The sequence below is a fragment of the Eschrichtius robustus genome, chromosome 2, assembly GCF_028021215.1.
Source record: "Eschrichtius robustus isolate mEscRob2 chromosome 2, mEscRob2.pri, whole genome shotgun sequence".
In the NCBI taxonomy this organism is placed as follows: Eukaryota; Metazoa; Chordata; class Mammalia; order Artiodactyla; family Eschrichtiidae; genus Eschrichtius; species Eschrichtius robustus.
The window spans coordinates 27,718,267-27,744,896 of record NC_090825.1 but is presented as its reverse complement, the minus strand read 5'-3'; the positions used below and the strand labels follow the sequence as shown (position 1 = coordinate 27,744,896).

General features: G+C 39.9%; 1 protein-coding gene across 2 annotated transcripts in view; it reads left to right on the top strand.

Annotated features, from left to right (window-relative positions):
- The window catches only part of ADAMTS12 (ADAM metallopeptidase with thrombospondin type 1 motif 12), a 372,760-nt gene that overhangs the window by 319,452 nt on the left and 26,678 nt on the right, over positions 1-26,630 (top strand). For both annotated transcript variants that reach the window (XM_068535210.1, XM_068535209.1), the window contains 2 exons: positions 8,138-8,314; positions 17,372-17,515. In XM_068535210.1, the coding sequence (XP_068391311.1) occupies positions 8,138-8,314; positions 17,372-17,515 (321 nt within the window). The remainder of the gene's footprint in view (positions 1-8,137; positions 8,315-17,371; positions 17,516-26,630) is intronic.

The window sequence follows — 26,630 nt, the reverse complement described above, 5'->3', positions numbered from 1 at the left end:
TGAAAAATCTAGGAATAACAGATAGTAGCAACAAATGAAAAATAAGAAAACAAAACCCCATTGTGTACTTATGTCTTAGAGAATTCCTCTTCCTAATAAAGAGCCCTCTTGTTTTAACCATGGGTTATTTCCTGGAAATCTGTTTGTCAGACAAATGACTGCTTTGTGTGGAAATTATTAGCATGCTTCTGCATTTGTTCTGTGGCTGATTTTATTTTATTTTATTTTTTAACATCTTTATTGGAGTATAATTGCTTTATAAAGGTGTGTTAGTTTCTGCTTTATAACAAAATGAATCGACTATACATATACATATATCACCATATCTCCTCCCTCTTGCGTCTCCCTCCCACCCTCCCTATCCCACCCCTCTAGGTGGTCACAAAGCACCAAGCTGATCTCCCTGTGCTGTGCGTCTGCTTCCCACTAGCTGTTTTACATTTGGTAGTGTATATAAGTCCATACCACTCTCTCACTTTGTCCCATCTTACCCTTCCCCCTCCCTGTGTCCTCAAGTCCATTCTCTACATCTGTGTCTATTCCTGTCCTGCCCCTAGGTTCTTCAGAACCCTTTTATTTTTTTATAAACCATATATATGTATTAGCATACGGTATTTGTTTTTCTCTTTCTGACTGACTTCACTCTGTATGACAGACTCTAGGTCCATCCACCTCACTATAAATAACTCAATTTCGTTTCTTTTTATGGCTGAGTAATATTCCATTGTATATATGTGCCACATCTTCTTTATCCATTCATCTGTCGATGGACACTTAGGTTGCTTCCATGTCCTGGCTATTGTAAATAGAGCTGCAATGAACACTGTGGTCCATGACTCTTTTTGAATTATGGTTTTCTCAGGGTGTATGCCCAGTAGTGGGATTGCTGGGTCGTATGATAGTTCTATTTTTAGTTTTTTAAGGAACCTCCATACTGTTCTCCATAGTGGCTGTATCAATTTACATTCCCACCAACAGTGCAAGAGTGTTCCCTTTTCTCTACACCCTCTCCAGCATTTATTGTTTGTAGATTTTTTGATGATGGCCATTCTGACTGGTGTGAGGTGATACCTCATTGTAGTTTTGATTTGCATTTCTCTAATGGTTAGTGATGTTGAGCATTCTTTCATGTGTTTGTTGGCAATCTGTATATCTTCTTTGGAGAAATGTCTATTTCGGTCTTCTGCCCATTTTTGGATTAGGTTTGTTTTTTTGATATTGGGTTGCATGAGCTGCTTGTAAGTTTTGGAGGTTAATCCTTTGTCAGTTGCTTCATTTGCAAATGTTTTCTCCCATTCTGAGGGTTGTCTTTTCGTCTTGTTTATGGTTTCCTTTGCAGTGCAAAAGCTTTTAAGTTTCATTAGGTCCCATTTGTTTATTTTTGGTTTTATATCCGTTTCTCTAGGAGGTGGGTCAAAAAGGATCTTGCTGTGATTTATGTCATAGAGTGTTCTGCCTATGTTTTCCTCTTAGAGTTTTATAGTTTCTGGCCTGACATTTAGATCTTTAATCCATTTTGAGTTTATTTTTGTGTATGGTGTTAAGGAGTGTTTTAATTTCATTCTTTTACATGTAGCTGTCCAGTTTTCCCGGCACCACTTATTGAAGAGACTGTCTTTTCTCCATTTTATATTCTTGCCTCCTTTACCAAAAATAAGGTAACCATATGTGTGTGGGTTTATCTCTGGGCTTTCTATCCTGTTCCATTGATCTATATTTCTGTTTCTGTGCCAGTACCATACTGTCTTGATTACTGTAGCTTTGTAGTATAGTATGAAGTCAGGGAGCCTGATTCCTACAGCTCCGTTTTTCTTTCTCAAGATTGCTTTGGCTATTCGGGGTCTTTGGGTTTCCATACAAGTTGTGAAATTTTTCGTTCTAGTTCTGTGAAAAACGCCATTGGTCGTTTGATAAGGATGCATTGAATCTGTTGATTGCTTTGGGTAGTAGAGTCATTTCACAATGTTGATTCTTCCAATCCAAGAACATGGTATATCTCTCCATCTGTCTGTATCATCTTTAATTTCTTTCATGAGTGTCTTATAGTTTTCTGCATACAGGTCTTTTGTCTCCTTAGGTGGGTATATTCCTAGGTATTTTATTCTTTTTTTGCAATGGTAAATATGAGTGTTTCCTTAATTTCTCTTTCAGATATTTCATAATTAGTGTATAGGAATGCAAGAGATTTCTGTGCATTAATTTTGTATCCTGCTACTTTACCAAATTCATTGATTAGCTCTAGTAGTTTTCTGGTAGCATCTTTAGGATTCTCTATGTATAGTATCATGTCATCTGCAAACAGTGACAGCTTTACTTCTTCTTTTGTGATTTGGATTCCATTTATTTCTTTTTCTTCTCTGACTGCTGTGGCTAAAACTTCCAAAACTATGTTGAATAATAGTGGTGAGAGTGGACATCCTTGTCTTGTTCCTGATTTTAGAGGAAATGGTTTCAGTTTTTCACCACTGAGAATGATGTTGGCTGTGGTTTTGTCATATATGGGCTTTATTATGTTGAGGTAAGTTCCCTCGATGCCTACTTTCTGGAGGGTTTTTTTTTTTTTTATCATAAACGGCTGTTGAATTTTGTCAAAAGCTTTTTCTGCATCTATGAGATGATCATATGGTTTTTCTCCAATTTGTTAATATGGTTTATCACATTGATTGATTTGCATATATTGAAGAATCCTTCCATTCCTGGGATAAACCCCACTTGATCATGGTGTATGATCCTTTTAATGTGCTGTTGGATTCTGTTTGCTAGTATTTTGTTGAGGATTTTTGCATCTGTATTCATCAGTGATATTGGCCTGTAGTTTTCTTTCTTTGTGACATCTTTGTCTGGTTTTGGTATCAGGGTGATGGTGGCCTTGTAGAATGAGTTTGGGAGTGTTCCTCCCTCTGCCATATTTTGGAAGAGTTTGAGAAGGATAGGTGTTAGCTCTTCTCTAAATGTTTGATAGAATTCACCTGGGAAGCCATCTGGTCCTGGGCTTTTGTTTGTTGGAAGATTTTTAATCACAGTTTCAATTTCAGTGCTTGTGATTGGTCTGTTTGTATTTTCTCTTCTTCCTGGCTCAGTCTTGGAAGGTTGTGCTTTTCTAAGAATTTGTCCATTTCTTCCAGGTTGTCCATTTTATTGTCACATAGTTGCTTGTAGTAATCTCTCATGATCCTTTGTATTTCTGCAGTGTCAGTTGTTACTTCTCCTTTTTCATTTGTAATTCTATTGATTTGAGTCTTCTCCCTTTTTTTCTTGATGAGTCTGGCTAATGGTTTATCAATTTTGTTTATCTTCTCAAAGAACCAGCTTTTAGTTTTGTTGATCTTTGCTATTGTTTCATTCATTTCTTTTTCATTTATTGCTGATCTGATCTTTATGATTTCTTTCCTTCTGCTAACTTTGGGTTTTTTTTTGTTCTTTCTCTAATTGCTTTAGGTGTAAGGTTAGATTGTTTATTTGAGATGTTCTTGTTTCTTGAGGTAGGATTCTATTGCTATAAACTTCCCTCTTAGAACTGCTTTTGCTGAATCCCATAGGTTTTGGGTCATCGTGTTTTCATTGTTATTTGTTTCTAGGTATTTTTTGATTTCCTCTTTGGTTTCTTCAGTGATCTCTTGGTTATTAAGTAGTGTATTGTTTAGCCTCCGTTTGTTTTTTACAGATTTTTTCCTGTAATTGATATCCAGTCTCATAGCGTTGTAGTCGGAAAAGATGCTTGATATGATTTCAATTTTCTTAAACTTACCAAGGCTTTATTTGTGACCCAAGATATGATCTATCCTGGAGAATGTTCCATGAGCACTTGAGAAGAAAGTGTATTCGGTTGTTTTTGGATGGAAAGTCCTATAAATATCAATTAAGTCCATCTTGTTTAATGTCTCATTTAAAGCTTGTGTTTCCTTATGTATTTTCCTTTTGGACGATCTGTCCATTGGTGAAAGTGGGGTGTTAAAGTCCCCACTATGATTGTGTTACTCTCGATTTCCCCTTTTATGGCTCTTAGCATTTACCTTATATATTGAGGTACTCCTATGTTGGGTGCATAAATATTTACAATTATTATATCTTCTTCTTGGATTGATCCTTTGATCATTATGTAGTGTCCTTCTTTGTCCCTTGTAATAGTCTTTATTTTAAAGTCTATTTGGTCTGATATGAGTATTGCTACTCCAGCTTTCTTTTGATTTCCATTTGCATGGAATATCTTTTTCCGTCCCCTCACTTTCAGTCTGTATGTGTCCCTAAGTCTGAAGTGGGTCTCTTGTAGACAGCATATGTATGGGTCTTGTTTTTGTATCCATTCAGCCAGTCCATGTCTATTGGTTGGAGCATTTAACCCATTTACACTTCAGGTAATTTTCGTTATGTATGTTCCTATTACCATTTTCCTAATTGTTTTGGGTTTGTTATTGTAGTTCTGTTCCTTCTCTTGTGTTTCCGGCCTAGAGAAGTTCCTTTAGCATTTGTTGTAAAGCTGGTTTGGTGATGCTGAATTCTCTTAACTTTTGCTTGTCTGTAAAGGTTTTAATTTTTTCTGTCAAATCTGAATGAGATCCTTGCTGGGTAGAGTAATCTTGGTTGTAGGTTTTTCCCTTTCATCACTTTAAATATGTCCTGCCACTCCCTTCTGGCTTGCAGAGTTTCTGCTGAAAGATCGGCTGTTAGCTTATGGGAATTCCCTTGTATGTTATTTGTTGTTTTTCCCTTGCTGCTTTTAATATTTTTTCTTTGTATTTAATATTTGATAGTTTGATTAATATTTGTATTGGCGTGTTTCTCCTTGGATTTATCCTGTATTGACTCTCTGTGCTTCCTGGACTTGATTGACTATTTCCTTTCCCACATTAGGGAAGTTTTCAGCCATAATCTCTTCAAATATTTTCTCAATCCCTTTCTTTTTCTCTTCTTCTTCTGGGACCCCTATAATTCGAATGTTCATGCATTTAATGCTGTCCCTGATGTCTCTGAGATTGTCCTCAATTCTTTTCATTCTTTTTTCTTTATTCTGCTCTGTAGTAGTTATTTCCACTATTTTATCTTCCAGGTCACTTATCCGTTCTTCTGCCTCAGTTATTCTGCTCTTGATTCCTTCTAGAGAATTTTTAATTTCATTTATTGTGTCGTTCATCATTGTTTGTTTGCTCTTTAGTTCTTCTAGGTCCTTGTTAAACATTTCTTGTATTGTCTCCATTGTATTTCCAAGATTTTGGATCATCTTTACTATCATTATTCTGAATTCTTTTCAGGTATACTGCCTATTTCCTCTTCTTTTCTTTGGTCTGGTGAGTTTTTACGTTGCTCCTTTATCTGCTGTGTGTTTCTCTGTCTTCTCATTTTGCTTAACTTACTGTGTTTGGGGTCTCCTTTTCACAGGCTGTGGGTTCATACTTCCCATTGTTTTTGGTGTCTGCCCCCAGTGGCTAAGGTTGGTTCAGTGGGTTTTGTAGGCTTCCTGGTGGAGGGGACTAGTGCCTGTGTTCTGGTGGATGAGCCTGGATCTTGTCTTTCTGGTGGGCAGGACCATGTCTGGTGGTGTGTTTTGGGGTGTCTGTGACCTTATTATGATCTTAGGCAGCCTCTCTGCTAATGGGTGGGGTTGTGTTCCTGTCTTGCTAGTTGTTTGGCATAGGGTGTCCAGCACTGTAGTTTGCTGGTTGTTGAGTGGAGCTGGGTCTTAGCGTTGAGATGGAGATCTCTGGGAGAGCTTTCACCGTTTGATATTACATGGAGCTGGGAGGTCTCTGGTGGACCCATGTCCTGAACTCAGCTCTCCCACCTCAGAGGCACAGGCCTGACACCCGGCCAGAGCACCAAGACCCTGTCAGCTACACGGTAGATCCGCAGTTGATCATAAAATTATATAACTCAGGAACAGCCAGATGAAAGGGATGCATAGGGCAAGACACGGGGAATGGGAGCAGAGTTCCCATGCCTTCTTCAGGCGCACCACTCTCCCAGCACCTCCATGTGTTCACCAACCCAGAAGCTCCTGTTCTGTGGCTGATTTTAAATTGGAAGTTACTTTGTTCTCTGTGTTCTTGCAGCATGGCAGGCAAATGAAGTTTTGAATTTGCTTTTGCGGGGGCTGTCTGGCAAGTGTTGCTTATTTCTGAGAAGCTAAACACACTTGATTTATGGAAGCATTAGAGCATCCATCTGCCCCCTTGTCATATGGGCCCACATCTTCTATGTTACAGCCCAAGGTTTGATGTCAGGTGACTTGTGCCATCTGCCCGGTGACAGAAGAATGGGGATCAGTATTTTGGGATATACCTCTACTGAAAGGTTTTGAGGAATTTTCTTTCACCATCCACAGCCCTACAGTTATGACTATTCCACCATAGCCAGAAAGAGAGCATGATATTTTACCATGTAGAGAGGGGGCCAGATGAACATATACCTTACAGCAATGGGCACACCTTTGTGGTGGTGCATTTTCTCAGCCAAGACTGTAATGAGATCATCAGTGGAAGGATTGAGAGGGTGAAGAAGGATGCTCTTTATAGCGACCACAGTGACCACAGATCTCTTTAGTCCACTGGGAGCCCCCAGTTGCTCTTTTCTCAGAATTCATATATTCATTCAGCAAGCCGTGGGGAACATCTATGCTGCTCCTGGCCCCATGCTAGATGCTCAAGACATAATGGTGACCAGGGCAGTTAGGCTTCCAACTTCAGGGCAGTGATAGTTTAATAGAAAGGATGGACAGAATAAATAAAAGTTGTTTCACATTTCAAGTTCTTTTGATGGAAACAAAGAAGGATCTGAGATAAATAACAAGTGGGATAGGTATCCTTTGGAGAAGGTATTCAAGGAAGGCCTCACAGAGAAGGTGACATTTACGCTAATTTAAAGGAAGGGCAGTAGCAAGTAATGCGAAGGGTGGAGGAAGGAAGACTCGGGACACAAGGACCACAGGACATATTGTTAATCCACGGAGAATCTGGGGGAGAGGGGCTGAGGAGCACAGGGGTCAGGCTCCATGCCACCTACTTCGGGTCCCCACCTGAGTGTGGGCAGTGACAGGACAGGCCAGGACTGGCCTTGAGAGACTAGGATGCACAGGCAAGATGAGCTGAAGGGAAACTGATGGCACTAGCTTTCTACACAGACTGTAGACCAAGTCTTGGAAGCTCAAGTTATGATTAAGTAAAATCTAACTAGGTGGGGGATGGAGAAGCTTCCAGAATCCAAGAGGTCAGAGAGTGAACCAAAGAAGTCCTCCAGAATAGGCCACATAGACTCTGGTTTTAGGTGACCCGGGCTCAGCCGTGTTTATCATGATCTTAAGGAAATCAGCAGCCTGCGGGTGAACAGTGCCCTTTACTGAGAGCAGGGTGCAGGGGCCGCTGCGTAAGGTACAGGCACAGGGTAGGGGGCGTGAGAGGGGCCTCTGTAAGGGCTTGCTGCAGGCACGCGCTGAGAAAACCCTCGGTGATGGAGGCTATAGAAGGAAGGATGGTGGGCGATGGTGCTGTAGGGGGAAGCCTGGCAGTAGGGGCAAGGATAGGGTTGGCCCACTCCCTGAATCAAACCATTGAGCAGTTATTCAGCTTATTTTCCTTATAGAGGCCCTTTCCTTGAAACAAGGTAACTCATCCTGCATTCAGACTCAGGGAGAAAAGGGGTTTTCAGCAGGATTCTGAGGGACAGTTGGCTGTAGCTTTGCAGAGAGCTCCCCCAACAGCGGTTCCGTTTGCCTCGAATGAACACAGGCATCTTAGAGAACGGCCGCCCACTGAGGATGCTGTGCCAGCCTCACCCCAAGCCCACCCCCGCGGCTGTAATCTTCGCGACAGCCCCATAGGTAACAGTTACTGTCCCAGTTTACAGATATGACAGCTGAGGCTCAGAACGTTTCTGCAACTCGCCCAAGGGCTCACGATGAGTGAGTGACAGAACTGGACTTTTCACCCGGTTCTCACCCTTCCACACCTGCATTTTCTGACATTGGGAGGCCCCTCTTGTGGAGCTGCTCAAGTGACTCCCTTTCTGAGGGAGACAGTTTACTAACCCCTCTTCGTGACTGGAAGCCTGGAACTTCGTGATGCTTTGTGAAATCCCTGGGAATCCGGGCGTGGACGGTCTGATGCCAAGGACTCAGTTATCCCCTTTTCTCTCACTCTCCATACAGTGCTCCAGAAACTGCAGCGGGGGCTTCCAGATCCGGGAGATTCAGTGTGTGGACAGCCGGGACCACCGGAGCCTGAGGCCATTTCACTGCCAGTTCCTGGCTGGCCCTCCTCCTCCACTGAGCATGAGCTGTAACCTGGAGCCCTGCGAAGAGTGGCAGGTGGAGCCTTGGAGCCAGGTACGGCGCCTAGTACCCCATCCGGACAACCTGGCAACCATGAATCTCTGTGTTACCTTGTGAGTCTAGATGTTGGGGAAGACCACATGTGTATCAAGCCAGCGCCAGGCCTCCATTCAGCCACCTTCCACTGGGTGTGTTACTGAACCACACTTGGGTCACTTGTCCATACACAGTAAAGCCGATCTACTGACACCAGATTGTGGTGAAGGAAAGTGCAGTGTTTATTGCAGGGCGCCGAGCAAGGAGTCCAGGGCAGCTAGTGCTTAAAAGGCCTGAACTCATCAAAGGCTTTCAGGGAAAGGTCTTTAAAGACAGGGTGAGGGAGGGAGGTTGTGATCAGCTTGTGGACATTCTTCCAATTGGTTGGTGGTGCGGTAATGGAGAGTCAACATCATCAGCATCACAAACCTTCTGGTTCCAACCGTCTGAGGTCTACGTGCTTGTGGGCACCATACAGTTAACTTCTTCCACCTGGTGGGTGTTTCAGTCTCTGCAAAACAGCTCAAAAGATGTGGCTCAGAATATTATCTGTAGTCCTTGAGGAGGAACTAAAGGTCCTTGACTTTGTTTAATAGCTAAACTGTTATTATTTTGTCTCGCTTGACTGTTCTCCTTTTTGAGTTTTCTCACCTCGATGATTAAATTTACTCTTTGGAGATCGGGGAAGGCCTAGGAGGCTAAAGTGTTTCTATAGACAAGAGGCAGGTGGCGAACATGATGGGGTGAGGGGGCGAGGCTGTTCTGGGAAAGCCCCATAGGGTCCTGCTCAGTGACAGGTGGGGAGGCTGGGCAGGTCCAACAACTTGAAGGCTATGTTGTGTGCTTTAAACTGTGACTGCTCAATGGTTTATTACAACCTAGTCTCAATGGATATACTGGGGAATTGGGGTCCCTCTGGGGAGATGTACGTGTACCACTGTGATGAGAGGCATTTAGGACAGAGCATCACATGCCCCTCTTAGGCTTCTGCAGTGGGGCTGGGGGCAATGGTCAGATCCTTTCCACACACAGTATTTAATTTCAGAGTTCCACCTCTCAGTTAAATACCCAGATCCTCGTTTACACAAATAAAAAGAAGGGTGTGTGTGTGTGTCTGTCCTGTTTTGTGAGGGCTGAGGCTCTGCTGCGTCTTTGTCCTACTTCAGTACATGAAAACAAGTTACTCTTCCTTGGTGAGATATAATGATTTCATTTGCCTATTGGCCTCAATAGCTAAAAAAAAAAAAAAAAAAAAAATACTCCCAACTATACCCATGCATGGTGGAAAGAAGAGGGAAAGAAAGAATGCAGCATGTTTTGAGTGTGTCCATACACTGGACAATTTACCTATAATACTTGTTTTAATTATCACAATAACCTGGATGGTAGGCCTCATTAATTCCGTTTTATAGGTGAAGAAATTGAGACTCAGAGGTTAAGAAGCGTACATGAGGTCACACAACTAGAAAATAAACGGTGGAGTATTAAATTCAAGCTTAAGGCTGACTCTAATGCCTGTACTCTTTCTACTGTAGAATTTAGTCCAGTGGACATGAAGCAAAGAGCGAACTGAGGAGAAAGAGTGAGTCAATAAGTATTTGGGGGGAAACTTACCACATGCCAAGGAAGAGAAGATAGAGAACCACACGTGTAGGATACAGAATTAGTGTTCAACCCTGGAAGACTGAGCCCCCTCAAGTTTCTTACTGTCTGCTGGGTCAAGCAGCCATGTTGATTCCTGAGGCCCTGGGCCCATACCTGGTGTTTTCTGGGGCAAAAACCACCACTGTCCCCTCTTCCGCTTCCTTCCCTGTCCAGCTCTGGGGGACATAAAGTACCTGCTACTCCCATGCTCTGAACTTAGGCCTCCATGTTTGCTGGGCCTGGTGACAGCTTCCAGAATCCTGGAATTTGCAGAGGCGCTTAGATTGCCTTGTCAGAGAAATTGCATTTGCAAGTTATCCAAGGTGAGCAATCATATATGCTCTCTGGTTGTGAAAAAGATGTATTCTATATGCTTCCTCGGTAGCTTCTGGGAGCCCAATCATGAGCCTGTTTCCTGAAGGCCTCCCAACACCCTCCTTTCTAAATTGCTCTGTTCTGAGCAAACCACAAAGTTGGAAGACTTCCCTCTGAAGGAGTAGTAAAGACAGAAAATGCTGAAGTTGGTTGAACATTTCCCTGGGAATGTTGAGGGACTATTTAGGGACTGGGCACCTTTGGGTGCTTTCCCTGAGCCATCATGATGCTGCTCTGTCTGTACATACTATCTAATGGATGCCTTCGTGGGAATGTTCTGGGGCCTTGCAGTGAATGTCAGCCAGCCCAGACTACTTGCAATGGAAGATGCATTTCAGCTGTAGAAATGTCTCCACTGGTTCTCAAACTTTAGCAAACTTTAGCATGTTTCAGCATCACCTGGAGGGTTTGTCAGCACACTGATGTCTGGACCCCACGCCCATAGTGTCCAGTTCAGAGGTCTGGGGTAGGGCCTGAAGTTTCACATTTCTAACAAGTACCCAGAGATGCTGAAGTTGCTGCTTTGGGGACCACACTTTAAGAACCACTAGTTTATACCTTCTTTATCCCCCCTTTCCTGGAGGTTACTTGGCCAGGTGGCCCTGGATCTATATGCACAATGTAGGTATGCAACAGGATCCCAAGTGTGGAATTCCTCTCCTTTCCTCCTCATATAGGGTTAAAAACGGTGAATAAGTGGGAAAAGATCCATGTTGGAATACTGTGAAAGCAATAGATTAGGTCTTTTATTGAGCAGAAAATGTTAATTGTATATAATTTCCCTGTTTTCTATGGTTACCATCACACATGTAGTGCCTGTCGTGATAGGTATGATATTGGCAATCATAATTGTTTTGTTGTTGTTACCATGTCATAATTAAGATTTTTCAAAGTACTTTTCAAGTACTCAAAAGCATTCTTCAAAGATTCTTGGTGAATTATTTACTTTCCTCCTAGAAACCTCAGGAAAATGAGACAATACAACTTAGAAAATTATTCTAGTGAGCAAAAACTTGACATGTTTTAGAATTATATCCCTTCAGGAATCCAACCTGTCATCTCGAGTTTATTTTGTGAGCATTACAGCCAGTTCATCAGACCCTTAGAAAACCTATCAACATCACTATTCCAAAGATGGACAAATTTAATTCTAAAGCTTTATGTAGTGGGGAAGGAAGGCTGAATCCTGTTTTAATAGGAGATGAACAAAATTGCATTGTAGAAGTGTGCTCTCCATTAGGGCTGTCAGAACTAATCAGAATAAAAACATCTACATTTTACATTTTGGTTTCTAGACCAGAATTCCTTCCGTTTGACATACTGAACTATTTAGCATCTTCTGATTTTTTTCCCCTCCTCTTATCCCCGGAATTTCCTTTATCAGTCTCCTTTCTTTAAGTCTTGTTTCACCACTGTTTTTGTTTCTGTTATTGCCTTTTGGCTTAAACAACAAAAATATTTTTTTCTCACAGTTCTAGAGGCTAAAAGTCTGAGATCAAGGTGTTGGCAGGATTGGTTTCTTCAGAGGCCTCTCTCCTTGGTTTGTAGATGGCTGTCTTCTCCTTTGTCTTCTGTCGTTTTCCCTCCGTGTGTGTCTGTGTCCTAATCTCCTCTTCCTATAAGTACACCAGTCATAATGGGTTAGGGCCCTCCCTAATGACATAATTTTACCTTCATTACCTGTTTAAAGACTCTTCCTCCAAATACATCACATTCTGAGGTACTGGGGGGTTAGGACTTCAAAATACAAATTTGGGGGGAACACAATTTAGCCCATAACAAGCATAGCAAAGATACTAGCAGGGTATGTATCTTGGCAGTGTGAAAGGTTTAATTTTGTTGTTGTTGTAGTGGTGGTCGTTTATTTTATTTGTTCTTAATAATCCACCCTAAATTCAGGTCTTGATGACTCTTTTTTAAACTTAAATATAGTTGACATACAATAATACATAAATTTCAGGTGTACTATATGATGCTTTGACATTTGCATACATTATGAAATGACCATCACAGCTCTAGTAACCGTCTGTCCCCATAAGAAGTTATTTCAATATTATTGATTATATTCCTTATGTTGTATATTACATCCCCATGACGTATTTATTATACATCAGGAGGTTTGTACCTCTTAATCCCCTTCACCTATTTTCCCCCCTACCCCACACCTCTACCTTCTGGCAAACACCAGAATTTGTTCTCTGTATCTGTGTGTCTGTTTTCATTTTGTTTTGTCTGTTTGTTTTGTTTTTACATTCCACATGTAAGTGAGATCATGCGGTATTTGTCTTTCTTTGTCTGACTTATTTCACTTCTAGATCCATCCATGTTGTCTTAGGTGGCAAGATTTTATTTTTTATGGCTGAGTAGTATTCCATTGTGTGTGTGTGTGTGTACACGTACACACCACGTCTTCTTTACCCATTCATCTATCAATGGACACTTACATTGCTTCCATATCTTCTGTTATAAATAATGTTGCAGTGAACATTGAGGTGCATATATCTCTTTGAATTGGTGTTTGTTTTCTTCAGTAAATACCCAAGAGTGAAATTGCTGGATCATATGGCAGTTCTATTTTTAATTCTTGGAGGAACCTCCATACAGTTTTCCATAATGACTACCCCAATTTAAATTCCCACCAACAGGGCACAGGGGTTCCTTTTCTCCACATCCTGGCCAAGATTTGTTATTTGTTGTCTTTTTTGATGCTAGCCATTCTGACAGCTGTGAGGTGATAACTCATTGTGGTTTTGATTTGCATTTTCCTGATGATTATTGATGCTGAGCATCTTTTCATATTGCTGTTTACCATCTGTATGTCTTCTTTGGAAAAATTTCCATTTGGGTCCTCTGCCCATTTTTTAATCAGGTTTTATGTTTTTTGATGTTGACTTGTATGAGTTCTTTGTATATTTTGTATATTAACCCCTTATCAAATATATTGTTTGCAAATAGCTTCTCCCATTCAGTAGGCACCCTTCCCATTTTGTTGATATTTTCCTTCACTGTGCAAAAGCTTTTTAGTTTGATGTAGTCCCATTTGTTTATTTTTGCTTTTTTTTCTGTTGCCTGAAGAGACAGATCCAAAATATATATATATATATATATATATATATATATATATATATATATATATATATATATATATATATATGTTACTAAAACCAATGTCAAAGAGTGTATGTATAGCCTATGTTTTCTTCAAGAAGTTTTATAGTTTCAGGTATTACATTTAAGTCTTTAATCCATTTTGAGTTTATTTTTGTATATGGTGTGAAAAAGTAGTCCAGTTTTTCCAACACCTTTTATTGAAGAGGCTGTCTAGTCCCCATTGTATATTCTTGCCACCTTTGTCATAGATTAGTTGACCATATAAGTATGGTTTTATTTCTGGGCTCTCTATCCTGTTACATAGAACTATGTGTCTGTTTTTGTGCCAGTACCATACTGTTTTGATTACCATAGCCTTGTAGTATAGGTGGAAATCAGGGCATGTGACACCTCCACCTTTCTTCTTTCTCAGGATTGCTTTGCCTATTCGAGGTCTTTTGTGTTTCCATACAAATTTAAGAATTATTTGTTCTAGTTCTGTGAAAAATGTCATTGGTATTTTGATAGGGATTGCACTGAATCTGTAGATATAGTCATTTTAACTGTATTAATTCTTCCAACCCATGAGCATGGTGTATCTTTCCAGTTGTTTGTGTCATCTTCAGTTGCTTTCATCAGTGTCTTATAGTTTTCCAAGTACAAGTCTTTTACCTCCTTGGTTAGATTTATTTCTTGGTATTTTATTCTTTTTGATATAATTGTAAATTGGATTGTTCCTTAATTTCTCTTCCTGCTAGTTCATTTTTAGTTACAGAAATGCAACAGATTTCTGTATTTATTTTATATCCTGCAACTTTATCAAATTCATTGATGAGCTCTAGTAGTTTTTTGGTGGCATCTTTAGGATTTTCTATGTATAGTATCATGTCATCTGCAAACAGTGACAGTTTTACTTCTTCCTTTCCAATATGGACTCCTCTTATATTCTTGTCTGATTGTTGTGTCTAGGACTTCCAATACTATGTTGAATAAAAGTGACAAGAGTGGGCATCCTTGTCTTATTCCTGATCTTAGGGGAAACGGTTACAACTTTTTACTGTTGAGTATGATGTTCGCTATAGGTTTGTCATATACGGCCTTTATTATGTTGAGGTATGTTCCCTGTACCCACTTTGTTGAGAGTTTTTATTATAAATGGGTGTTGAATTTTGTGAAAAGCTTTTTCTGCATCTATTGATGTGATCATGATTATTTTTATTCAGTTTGTTAATGTGGTGTATCACATTGATTGATTTTGAATCAAAAACAATCCTTTTATCCCTGGGATAAATCCCACTTGATCGTGGTGTATGATCCTTTTAATGTATCGTTAGATATTTTTTTCTAATATTTTGTTGGGAATTCTTGCATCTATGTTGATCAGTGATATTGGTCTGTAATTTTTTTTTAAATTTAAGATCTTTATTGGAGTATAATTGCTTTACAATGGTGTGTTAGTTTCTGCTGTATAACACATTGAATCAACTATACATATACATATATCCCCATATCTCCTCCCTCTTGCATCTCCCTCCCAACCTCCCTATCCCACCCCTCTTGGTGGTCACAAAGCACCGAGCTGATCTCCCTGTGCTATGCAGCTGCTTCCCACTAGCTATCTATTTTACATTTGGTAGTATTTATAAGTCCATGCCACTCTCTCACGTCGTCCCAGCTTACCCTTCTCCTTCCCCGTGTCCTCAAGTCCATTCTCTACATCTTCATCTTTATTCCTGTCCTACCCCTAGGTTCTTTAGAACCATTTTTTTTTTTTTAGATTCCATATATATGTGTTAGCATACAGTATTTGTTTTTCTCTTTCTGACTTACTTCACTCTGTATGACAGACTCTAGGTCCATCCACCTCACTACAAATAACTCAATTTTATTTCTTTTCATGGCTGAGTAATATTCCATTGTATATATGTGCCACATCTTCTTTATCCATTCATCTGTCAATGGACACTTAGATTGCTTCCATATCCTGGCTATTGTAAAGAGAGCTGCAAGGAACATTGTGGTACATGACTCTTTTTGAATTACGTTTTTCTCAGGGTATATGCCCAGTAGTGGGATTGCTGGGTCGTATGGTAGTTCTATTTTTAGTTTTTTAAGGAACCTCCATAGTGTTCGCCATAGTGGCTGTATCAATTTACATTCCCACCAACAGTGCAAGAGAGTTCCCTTTTCTCCACATCCTCTCAAGCATTTACTGTTTGTAGATTTTTTGATGATGGCCTTTCTGGCTGGTGTGAGTTGATACCTCATTGTGGTTTTGATTTACATTTCTCAGAGGTCTCTTAAACTATCCTCATTTTTAAAAATTCTTTCTTTTTTCTGTTCAGCTTGGGTGATTTCCACTACTCTTCCAGTTCACTGATATGTTCCTCTGTATCATCTAGTCTACTGTTGATTCTTTCTAATGTACTTTATATCTCAGTTATTGTATTCTTTATCTCTGTCTGGTCCTTCTTTATATTTTCTAACTCTTTGTTGAAATTCTCACCTTATTCGTTTATTCTTCTCCTGAGTTTGCTGAGCATTTTTATGATCTTTACCTTGAACTCTTTACGAGGTAGATTGCTTACCTCCACTTCATTTAGTTCTTTTTCTGAGATTTTGTTTTGTTCCTTCATTTGGAACATATCCCTCTGACTCCTAATTTTGCCTAATTCTCTGTGTGTATTTCTATCTGTTAGGTAGGTTGGTTACATTTCCCGGTCTTACAGAAGTGGCCTTATGTACGATATGTCCAGTGGGGCAGCAGCACACTCACCTCTGGTCACTAGAGCTGTGTGCTCTAGGGGTGCCCCCTATGTGGGCTGCATGGCCCCTTCTACTGTGATGGGACCGACTACTGTAGGAGCTCTGGTAGGTGGGGTTTTTCCTGATCTGGTTGATTCCTAGGCGCTGCCTCATCTGGTGGCTGCTGGCATGCTGATGGGAAGGGCCAGCTCATAACATGGCTAGCTGCCTGGCCTGGGGATCTTGGAGCTATTGTTGGCCCACTGGTGGGTGGGGCAAGGTTCCACTGCAGGTGGCAGTGGGCCCTGTGGGGTCCGGGTCTGGAGCTCACCTGCTGGTGGAAGGGCTGAGTCCTGGGGCTTGTTTCACCTTTGACATTTGAAATGACAGAGTGGTCATTGTAAGGAACCTGGCACAAATGTTCCAGATTCCAATAGAGATACTCATAGTCTTAATAGGAGTGTACACAGCAAAAATAATAGTAAAAGCATTTAAAGAAAATATAATTCTATTGAGTTTTTCTGTCTTTTCTTGAGTTCTTTATTTAAAAATTAATAATAGCTGTTTTGGCAATCTAAATTCTTTATTCTAGCATACTTTGATGAAAAACATCTAAATACAGATGATTGTGAATTCAGACAGACACTAGGAACATGTTTCAGTGGTTAGACGAAGCTACCTAGATTTGGAGTTAATACAGCTGGGCCTAATTGTTGCTACCAACTTTGTGATGTACTGCAATAAGCTAGGCCTTGTCTCAAGTAATGCTGAACCAGTGATTACCAAACTGATTTTTTAATCCCCACCTGAAATATTCAGTAATCATGGGAATTTCTGCCCTAAAGATAGGTTGTATTTTATACTATATACATGTATATCTTTGTAACTTAATAATATGTCATAGTAAAAAAAAAAATCCTTGTTCCAGACTTACTTGAAACATTCATTTTTTTATTTCCAAACTGAAAAAGGAAAAAAGAACCCTCTTACTAAATAATTAGGGGGCAATGGGTTGACATACAGGGTGTGGAACTAGAGATGAACTGTCAAGTATTTTTTCTAAATAAAGTAAACATTTATTCAGCATCTACTGAATATTCACATCTGCCAGGTGCAGTGTCAGGCACTGAAGATACAGTGAAAAAAGACACGTCCCTACCCTTTATCTCTGAAAATGACACCATGTGATTTTTACCTGACTTTGTCCCTGTTGTGGACCAGTGTTCCAGGTCATGTGGAGGCGGAGTTCAGAAGAGAGGAGTGATTTGTCCAGGAGGCCTGTGTGACTGGACGAAAAGGCCCACATCCATTGCACCCTGCAGTGGGCACCCTTGCTGTCACTGGGCCACTGGGAACTGGGACCTGGTAAGAGTCAGTTATAATCTCTTTCGTTTATTTTTTTAAAATAGCATTTGTTTTCTTTTGATTTTAAAAGTCATATATAATCCCTGTAAATGTTTAATGTATCCATTGATTTAAAGTGTGTTTCTATATATTTCAGTTCTGTATTTTACTTTTCTGCTCTCTAATACCTCTAAGTCTGCTAAAACTTGACCCATGGCTGACGTGGTGGTCAGTGTTAAATGTCCTGAGTTCAGAAGAGAAAAAGATCAAATACTTTCAAAAGAGAAAAGATCAAATACCTAAAACTAGCCCAGAGGCACAAAGCCTAAGGAAAAGTGATTTGGGGTCCTAACATCTTGGATCCTCTGGCCTTTTGCAGAGCAAATAGGAGTTGCATGTGCCCTGAAGCTTGAGGCTTAGCATGATTTAGTGAATTCCACGTCTCTTGTCAACCTGCAGATTATCAATTTTCTAGATGGCCAGCATGTTTGATGGAAGGACAAATGAAATAGTTAAAATTGTAAATGAGAGAAAGATTTATGATTCTTACAAAGTTTATTGTAGAAATAAAACTATCAGTGACACTGAAAATAAAAAAAATCTTCCATAGACAGATTCTTCCATCACTCTGACTTATTGTATCCTAGGTTCTCTAGAAAATAAAGCTGAGGCAAAATCTAATACTTTATAAGGAAATACAATGTCAGGGAAGCAGGAGTGATAGAAAAGAGGAAGGAGGCAGGGAAGGAGGAGAATCAAGTATGAGGTGGTGCATTACCAGGCTGACCATTTTTCCTAACTGACCACTGCTTGGTGTCAAGAGCAACTGATTGCCTGCTCTCAAAAGAAGATCTTTTAAAAGCTGTTTGAACTACTGTCTCTTGGAGCAGTTTGTCCAGAGGCAGGAAGAGAGGAGATTATCTACCGGCTCCTATCTCCCAGGATTGTGTAAAAAGTCTCCCCTTAGATGGGTAGCATCCCCCATTGTCCTGGGTTATTTATGTGTGGGCAGGTCCCACTGTGTCTCATGTCTCATTGGCAACAAGAAAATCCATTGTCAGGGTAAGAGGCACACAGCAAGAGCATGCATGAGGTTCAGGCCAAGGAGTTGTGCTTCCATGCAGCTGGTTGCCACCTCAGCTGGGGCCCGTCAAAGGCCAACAGCTGGGAGACGGGTGAGCCAAGAGGATCTGATACACTAACCCCTCAACTATTAATATTTTTTAAAGTAACTTGTTCTTGTGTTAAGTATATTTTGATGGTTATAATGATAACAGAGGCTAATGCAGTATTTTACCAAACATAATGTCCCAAGATATTTTTAGGTTGCTATGTTCTTAACAGTTGTCATTGTTATAGTTGTGTAGTTATACCTGCATAGCCATGATCAATTTGAATGCTGGCCTGTACTTTTTTTTTTTTTTTTGGCTGCGTTGGGTCTTCGTTGCTGCGCGCGGGCTTTCTCTACTTGCGGCTAGCGGGGGCTATTCTTCATTGTGGTGTGCGGGCTTCTCATTGTGGTGGCTTCTCTTGTTGTGGAGCACAGGCTCTAGGTGCGCAGGCTTCAGTAGTTGTGGCACTCAGGCTCAGCAGTTGTGGCTCACGGGCTCTAGAGCGCAGGCTCAGTAGTTGTGGCGCACGGGCTTAATTGCTCCGCAGCATGTGAGATCTTCCCGGACCAGGGCTCGAACCCCTGTCCCCTGCATTGGCAAGCGGATTCTTAACCACTGCACCACCAGGAAAGTCCCGTGGCATGTAGTCTTAAAAAAGGCTCCTGCTGGTGCATCCAACTCAAGGTTGTATTGGTCTCTTCCCACTCAAGTCCAGGAAGAACAAGATGACTCGTTATTGCTAAAGGAATATTGTACATTAATCAGTTAGCCTACAACAAATAAAAAATACATATTTTACTATTTTTATAGCTTAAAAAATGCCTAGTAGACAATGAAGAATGACATCAACCATTCCCTTAGACAGAACCCATAGTATTTTCTATGAATGCCCTATATTCATTGGCATCTAATTCTGACTCATGATGAATTGCCAAATGAGATTCTGGCGTCTGGGCAAGCTTCTGGTTATACATTCTACTAAGCTGTCTGCCAGGTCCAGGACCAGTTTTCACCCTACCCCCATGGGTCATGTGAACAACAGAAAACAATGTCATACAGTTGTATTATTTTTCATGTGAAGAAAAGTTAATTTATATTTAAGCATCTTACAATATCTCCCTTGGAAATATACTTTATTTCCTATTTATTGGAGGTTCAGTTATTTCTAAAACCAACTTTCCTCATCCATCTTTGATTTCACAACCTGAAAAAATTGTCCTCAACAGATAAAGATGTGTTTCAGGATTAGGCTTTTCATAAATACCCTGGAGCCCTGTGTAACAATTATAAGCATCACTAATCAAATCAAATGTGACCATCAGAAAAGAAAATTTGATATACTTTGAACTGTCATGAAAATGCTATAAATTTTGGCCCATTCAGGGGCACAAAATCCTATAGATTAAAAACTACAGATAAACATTTTTAAGTGTCACTGTCAACTCCCCGAGGCTCTAGTACCTTATCATTCGTTGTAAAGGAAATTTGGATAATGCAGTTTTCTTTCTGGCAAGAATGATGATGATATCCCAGTAAATATGACAATAGTAATGATGTGTGAAACAGAAGCTCTCAGGGTACACACTGAGAAGAGGAAATTGTCAAAAACATTCCCATTTTCCTGTAAGAATGCAGGCTGATCCTCATTTTGACATTCAGGTAATGTCAGTGTTAGGTAACACTGAGGTTGTAAATTGTGAAATTTTGTGTGGTTTTTCTTTACCCAGATTTCCAGCGCATTTCTTTGGTTATAATCATCTGTATGAAGTTAGAATAGAAAGTATTAAAATCAGTGAGAAACTTAAAATCCACAGACTATCTGACCGAGTAATTCTACCTTTAATAATTTAACCCACAGATATACCACCAGATGTAATCCTAGATGACTATAAAGAATGCTCATTGCCATCTTGTTATAATAGCAATTCCTGAAAATAATCTAAATGTCCATTGATGGAGGAACTGGTTAATTTATTAATTTATTATAGTACTGCCCTTTTAAGAATGAGGTAGACCTGTATTTCTGAGATGTAAAAATTTCCAACAGCAGAAGTACAGAATTTCCTTAGAGGGAGGTAGAAGTAGCAGTCTCTTGGAGGTGGAGATGAGTTAAAGTTTCCTTGGAAGAACCATGTACTACTAATTCATCAGTTGTGCATATCAAAGAATAGGGGGCAATGGAGGTGGCTCCACCTACCAAGCCAGCCTTTAGGATTGTCCTTGACCTCATTACCTATTATTAAGCGAAAAGGAGAAGTTACCAGAGTTCAAGTAAGACATATGGATGGATCGGATATATACATTTGCTTCTGTTCCCCAAACTCCATTAAACAGCCAGAAGAAGCAAAAAAAACAGCTCAAAGTGGCACAAACCCACAAAGACAGAGAAGAGGACAGGAGACAACACAAAGGGATGGGGTCAATACACTTTTGGAAGATAGAAGTAGATAGCCAGCTATGTCCTGGGTTTAAGAGGTGGCTTTACTTTCTAATGTAAAACTGACTGTGCCTTAGCATCACCTGGGGCAGCTGGTGGTGTCCAGGAGAATGAATGTCTGCTCCAGATTTAGATGCCTATTTGGGCTTTTATTTGGTTTGGGGTATTCCTGTCTTCTGCTCTGCAAGTTGGGGGAGCAAAGCTAGTGCCCCAGGAGACTTGTGCCACGGCTTGTTTGCAGTTTACACAAACTTGTTCACATTAAAGCTCCAAGCAGAATCTGATTGGCAAACTCCAGCTGCAGCATATGGAACTTCTAGATGTTCACTACCTTGAATGGGTGTCAGTGCCACTGAACCATGGGGGAGAGGAGTCGAGGGGCGGAGCCACGCTCTCCCTCTTCCTGGGAGAACGATGGTCTAAGCCAAGGGCCGGTGAGCTCGGGGCCATCCTCTCCTCACTCCTGCAGGAAGGGGGCAGTTAGGACCCCTCTTAAGCAGTCTTCTATTTCTTACCACTAAATTGTTTTCCTTTTTCATCCAAAAGTTGGAACTCCCCAAATACGCTGTAGAAACCAAATCTGAATTCTGAGATTTTGAAATATCTTAAACCACGAGAGAAAGTCTAGTTCTGTCCCACCTCTGATCAGCAGGCCATCTGTCCGTTCCTCTCCTCTGAGTCAGACAGCTCTAGCAAGCAAGGTTACTTGGCTAGTTCCTAATGCACTGATGGGAGCCATCCCATTAAGGATGACTTCTACTCAAAACATGACCCTCTGGACTTCAGATGCCTCATTTAGCAGGAAAAGGCATTGATTGGATATATTTATGTGACTGCGGGCATTTGTGGCTGTAGAGTCCTTGACCATAATGTTATATGTAATGGGAACTATCTTATAAATCTGAAAAAATTAAGTTTTTATTTTCTAAAAAAAAGTAGATACCCAAACTTACAATTGACTTAGTAGCATGTCAGAGAAAGCTAAAAACTGTCTATAGCAGAGATTTCCAGGTACATCTGAAGGCAGAGGTGAGGGTAAGGGAAAATGGGAGTTGGTTGAAAGTGTGTAAGAGAAGCAGTTGGATCTTTAGAAATTTTCCTACATCCCAACCATAGCCTGGAGGTCTTCTCTCTGATACCTTGTAATCAGGCATAGTTGATCAGGGCAAAAGGATTAATTGTCTCACCAGTGATTAAGTGATGAAAATACACACAGTAAATAGTGTGATATCCCCCTCCCCGACTGAGCTCCACAAAGGCAGGGGGCCAGCTTAGCCTCAAGAGGAAAAAACTACGTAAGAGACCTCTTCCTGCTCACCTTATATAAAGCCATGTCTCAACACCTGCCACCCATGGCACATCCAGTCAGATCATTGGTGCCTCATCTTAAATATACATAGATAGCGTAGGATTTCTGGACATTTGAGAAAACCTATCACACCAAGAACAAAATAACAAAATGAACAGAACAAAAGGAACTCCAAGGAATAGAGACCATGAAAGAAATGAAAGAACTCCTCATAAAGTATATATAATTAGTCTCTTTAGAGAAATAAGAGACTATATCCATGAGCTAGCTTCTTATTAAAGGTATATAAAAAGCATATAAGGAGAATATAAGGAGAATTTAGAAATTTTTAGAGTAGCAAAAGTGAAAATTCAAACATAAGATTGTGAAAATAATGTGAAGAAATCTCTCAAGAAAATGAGGACAAAGACAAAATGAGATAAAAGATAAGGAAATTAGAGGATCAAGCCAGCAGGCACAACATCAAAATAATAAGATTTCAGAAAGGGAGGATGGATGGGATTGACATGCATACACTGATGTGTATAAAATTGATGACTAATAAGAACCTGCTGTATAAAAAAATAAACTAAAATTCAAAAATTAAAAAAATAATAATAAAAAAAAGGGAGGATAGAGATGGAATAGAAGTGAGGAAATTATCAAAGAATTAATATAAGAAAAATTTTCCAAAACTGAAGGACATGTGTCTCCATGTCCTTCATTAAATGCTATGAAAAAAGGAAAAAAGTCAGAGGAGAGGAATATCTGATTCTACAACACCCGAAAACAAATCTTATTTTACATGATTGTTCCAAGAATTGAACTCAAGGATATTGCCTATGTACTTACAGTGCCTGACATATATTAATAGTAAGTGCAAGAAAATTATTAAAGGACTTCCCTGGTGGCACAGTGGTTAAGAATCTGCCTGCCAATGCAGGGGACACGGGTTCGAGCCCTGGTCCGGGAAGAGCCCACATGCCACGGAGCAACTAAGCTTGTGCACCACAACTACTGAGCCTGCACTCTACAGCCCACGAGCCACAACTACTGAGCCCGTGCGCCACAACTACTGAAGCCCACGTGCCTAGAGCCCATGCTCCACAACAAGAGAAGCCACCACAATGAGAAGCCCGCACACCGCAGCAAAGAGTAGCCCCTGCTCACCGCAACTAGAGAAAGCCTGCACACAGCAAAGACCCAATGCAGCCAAAATTAAATAAATAAATAAATAAATTTATTTTTTTAAAAAAAGAAAATTATTCAGTTGAGATGCTTGCATTAGTTTGTACCAGTTTTAAATCATCAAATGGTTTCTTCATTTGATCTATGTTGGTTGAGTGATAGCACTAACAGAGTCCAGTCTTCATGTGTCTATTTTATAGGTTCTCACAGAGAGTCTTTGCTGATCATCTGCTGAGCCCTGTGAATCAACTTTTCCAAACAGGCCAGTTTAAGCTGAAGAGAAGCATCCAGGACTGAAAGAGGATAGTGCAGAGTTCAGTGTAGGGTGCGATCAATTCAGTTGCTCAGCAATCTTAGCTTAGAGCTAAGCCCCAACTAAGCCCCATCCCTATTTGGGTGCTCAGTTCTGCACAAAGATCCCTTATTTTTATTGGATACAAAGAAGTGGAACTGAGCATTAAGAGAGTTACCTTGTCTCTAAAACCCCAAACTCACAGCATTACCACAATTAACAAAACCCAAATCAGTAACCATGCTTCCTGCTTAATCCTCTAATTTAATACAACACAAATTCATGCATCTTCTCCATCACAAGTTATTTAAATTAGCTAATAAATGCACGGGCAGTGATCTCTCTGCTTATTTTTGTGCTTGGCTTGGAATTAGCTCTTCCATCTTTTTTGTTTGTTTTTTGTTTTTTTAATTTAATTTTTGTTTTATATTGGAGTATAATTGATTTACAATGTTGTGTTAGTTTCAGGTGTCCAGCAAAGTGATTCAGTTATACATACACATATATCCATTCTTTTTCAGATTCTTTTCCCATATAGGTTATTACAGAATATTGAGTACAGTTCCCTGTGGGTCCTTGTTGACTATCTATTTTATATATAGTAGTGTGTATATGTTACTCCCAAGCTCCTAATTTATCCCTCCCCCCAACCTTTCCCCTTTGGTAACCATAAGTTTGTTTTCAAAGACTGTGAGTCTGTTTCTGTTTCATAAATAAGTTCATTTGTATCACTTTTTTAGATTTCACATGTGATATCATGATATTTGTCTTTCTCTGTCTGACTTACTTCACTTAGTATGATAATCTCTAGGTCCATCCATGTGGCATTATTTCGTTCTTTTTCATGGCTTAGTAATATTCCATTGTATATATGTACCTAATCTTTTTTTTTTTAAATTGGAGCATAGTTGTTTTACAGTGTTGTGTTAGTTTCTAATGTACAGTGAAGTGGAGTTCCCTGTGCTATACAGCAGGTTCTCATTAGTTATCTATTTTATACATATTAGTGTATATATGTCAATCCCAATCTCCCAATTGTCCCCACCTGCCCTTTCCCCCCTTGGTGCCCATATGTTTGCTCTCTACATCTGTGTCTCTATTTCTGCCTTGCAAACCAGTTTGTACCATTTTTCTAGATTCCACATATATGCATTAATATTTGTTTTTCTCTTTCTGACTTACTTCACTCTGTATGACAGTCTCTAGGTCCAACCATGTCTCTACAAACGACCCAATTTCGTTCCTTTTTTATGGCTGAGTAATATTCCATCGTATATATATACCACATCTTCTTTATCCATTCGTCTGTTGATGGACATTTAGGTTGTTCCAGGACCTGGCTATTGTAAATAGTGCTGCAGTGAACACTGGGGTTCATGTGTCTGTTTGAATTAGGGTTTTCTCTGGGTATATGCCCAGTAGTGGGATTGCTGGGTCATATGGTAGTTCTATTTTTAGTTTTTTAAGGAACCTCCATACTGTTCTCCATAGTGGCTGTATCAATTTACATTCCCACCAATAGTGCAAGAGGGTTCCCTTTTCTCCACACCCTCTCCAGCATTTATTGTTTATAGATTTTTTGATCATGGCCATTCTGACTGGCATGAGGTGATACCTCACTGTAGTTTTGATTTGCATTTCTCTAATAATTAGTGATGTTGAGCATCTTTTCATGTGTTTTTTGGGCCATCTGTATGTCTTTGTTGAAGAAATGTCTATTTAGGTCTTCTGCCCATTTTTGGATTGGGGTTGTTTGTTGTTTTGATATTGAGCTGCATGAGCTGTTTGTATATTTTGGAGATTAATCCCTTGTCAGTTGCATTGTTTGCAAATTATTTTCTCCCATTCTATGTGTTGTCTTTTGTTTTGTGTATGGTTTCCTTTGCTGTGCAGAAACTTTTAAGTTTGATTAGGTACCATTTGTTTATTTTTGTCTTTATCTTCATTACTCTAGGAGGTAGATACAAAAAGATATTGCAGGGATTTATGTCAAAGTGTGTTCTGCCTATGTTTTCCTCTAAGAGTTTTATAGTATCCAGTCTTACATCTAGGTCTTCAATCTATTTCGAGTTTTTGTGCAAGGTGTTACGGAGTATTCTAATTTCATTCTTTTATTTGTAGCTGTCCAGTTTTCCCAGCACCACTTATTGAAGAAGCTGTCTTTTCTCCATTGTATATTCTTGCCTGTAACAACCTTGTTTTACAGAGGAAGAAAAAGAGAGGTTGAATGAGATCCAGGACAATGTGTAGTGAGTGAAAAAGCCCAAGTCTCCTGAATTCTGGCCCAGTGCCTCCAGTACCCTTTATCATATTCTGGCTTGATTAATTTCCCTTGTTCTTCCCTCTGTCCTCTGTTGCACACTTTTATTTACTCAGGATCAGTTGAGTAGTTATTTTCTTACTTTTCTCTTGTCCATATCCATGGAAAATTTGATGTGAATTCACTGAATAAAATTACCTTTAGGTTTAATCAGAGTAATTTCTGACTTTATAAAACAGACATAAAGTTCCATGCTGATCGCCTTGCTCTAGGCTTTATGAAGAGTAGAGTAAAATAAAGCAGTGGATGTTAAGAAGAATTTGATGTTTCTCCTCTTATCCCACATTGGAGTTTTATGGGAAACAGTGTTTGGTAACAGTATTCTGAGTTTCAGTGGTGTCCAGTGTGGATATTTTTGTAAGTCTAGTAATCTTGTTGACCAATAATATTTCAAATGGCAAATGGGATATTTAGGGCCTGGAGATTTTTCCATAATTTACCATGCAGCAGTCTTTTTCGGCCAATCAATGGGTATTTACTGAATGGTCATGCTGCGTTT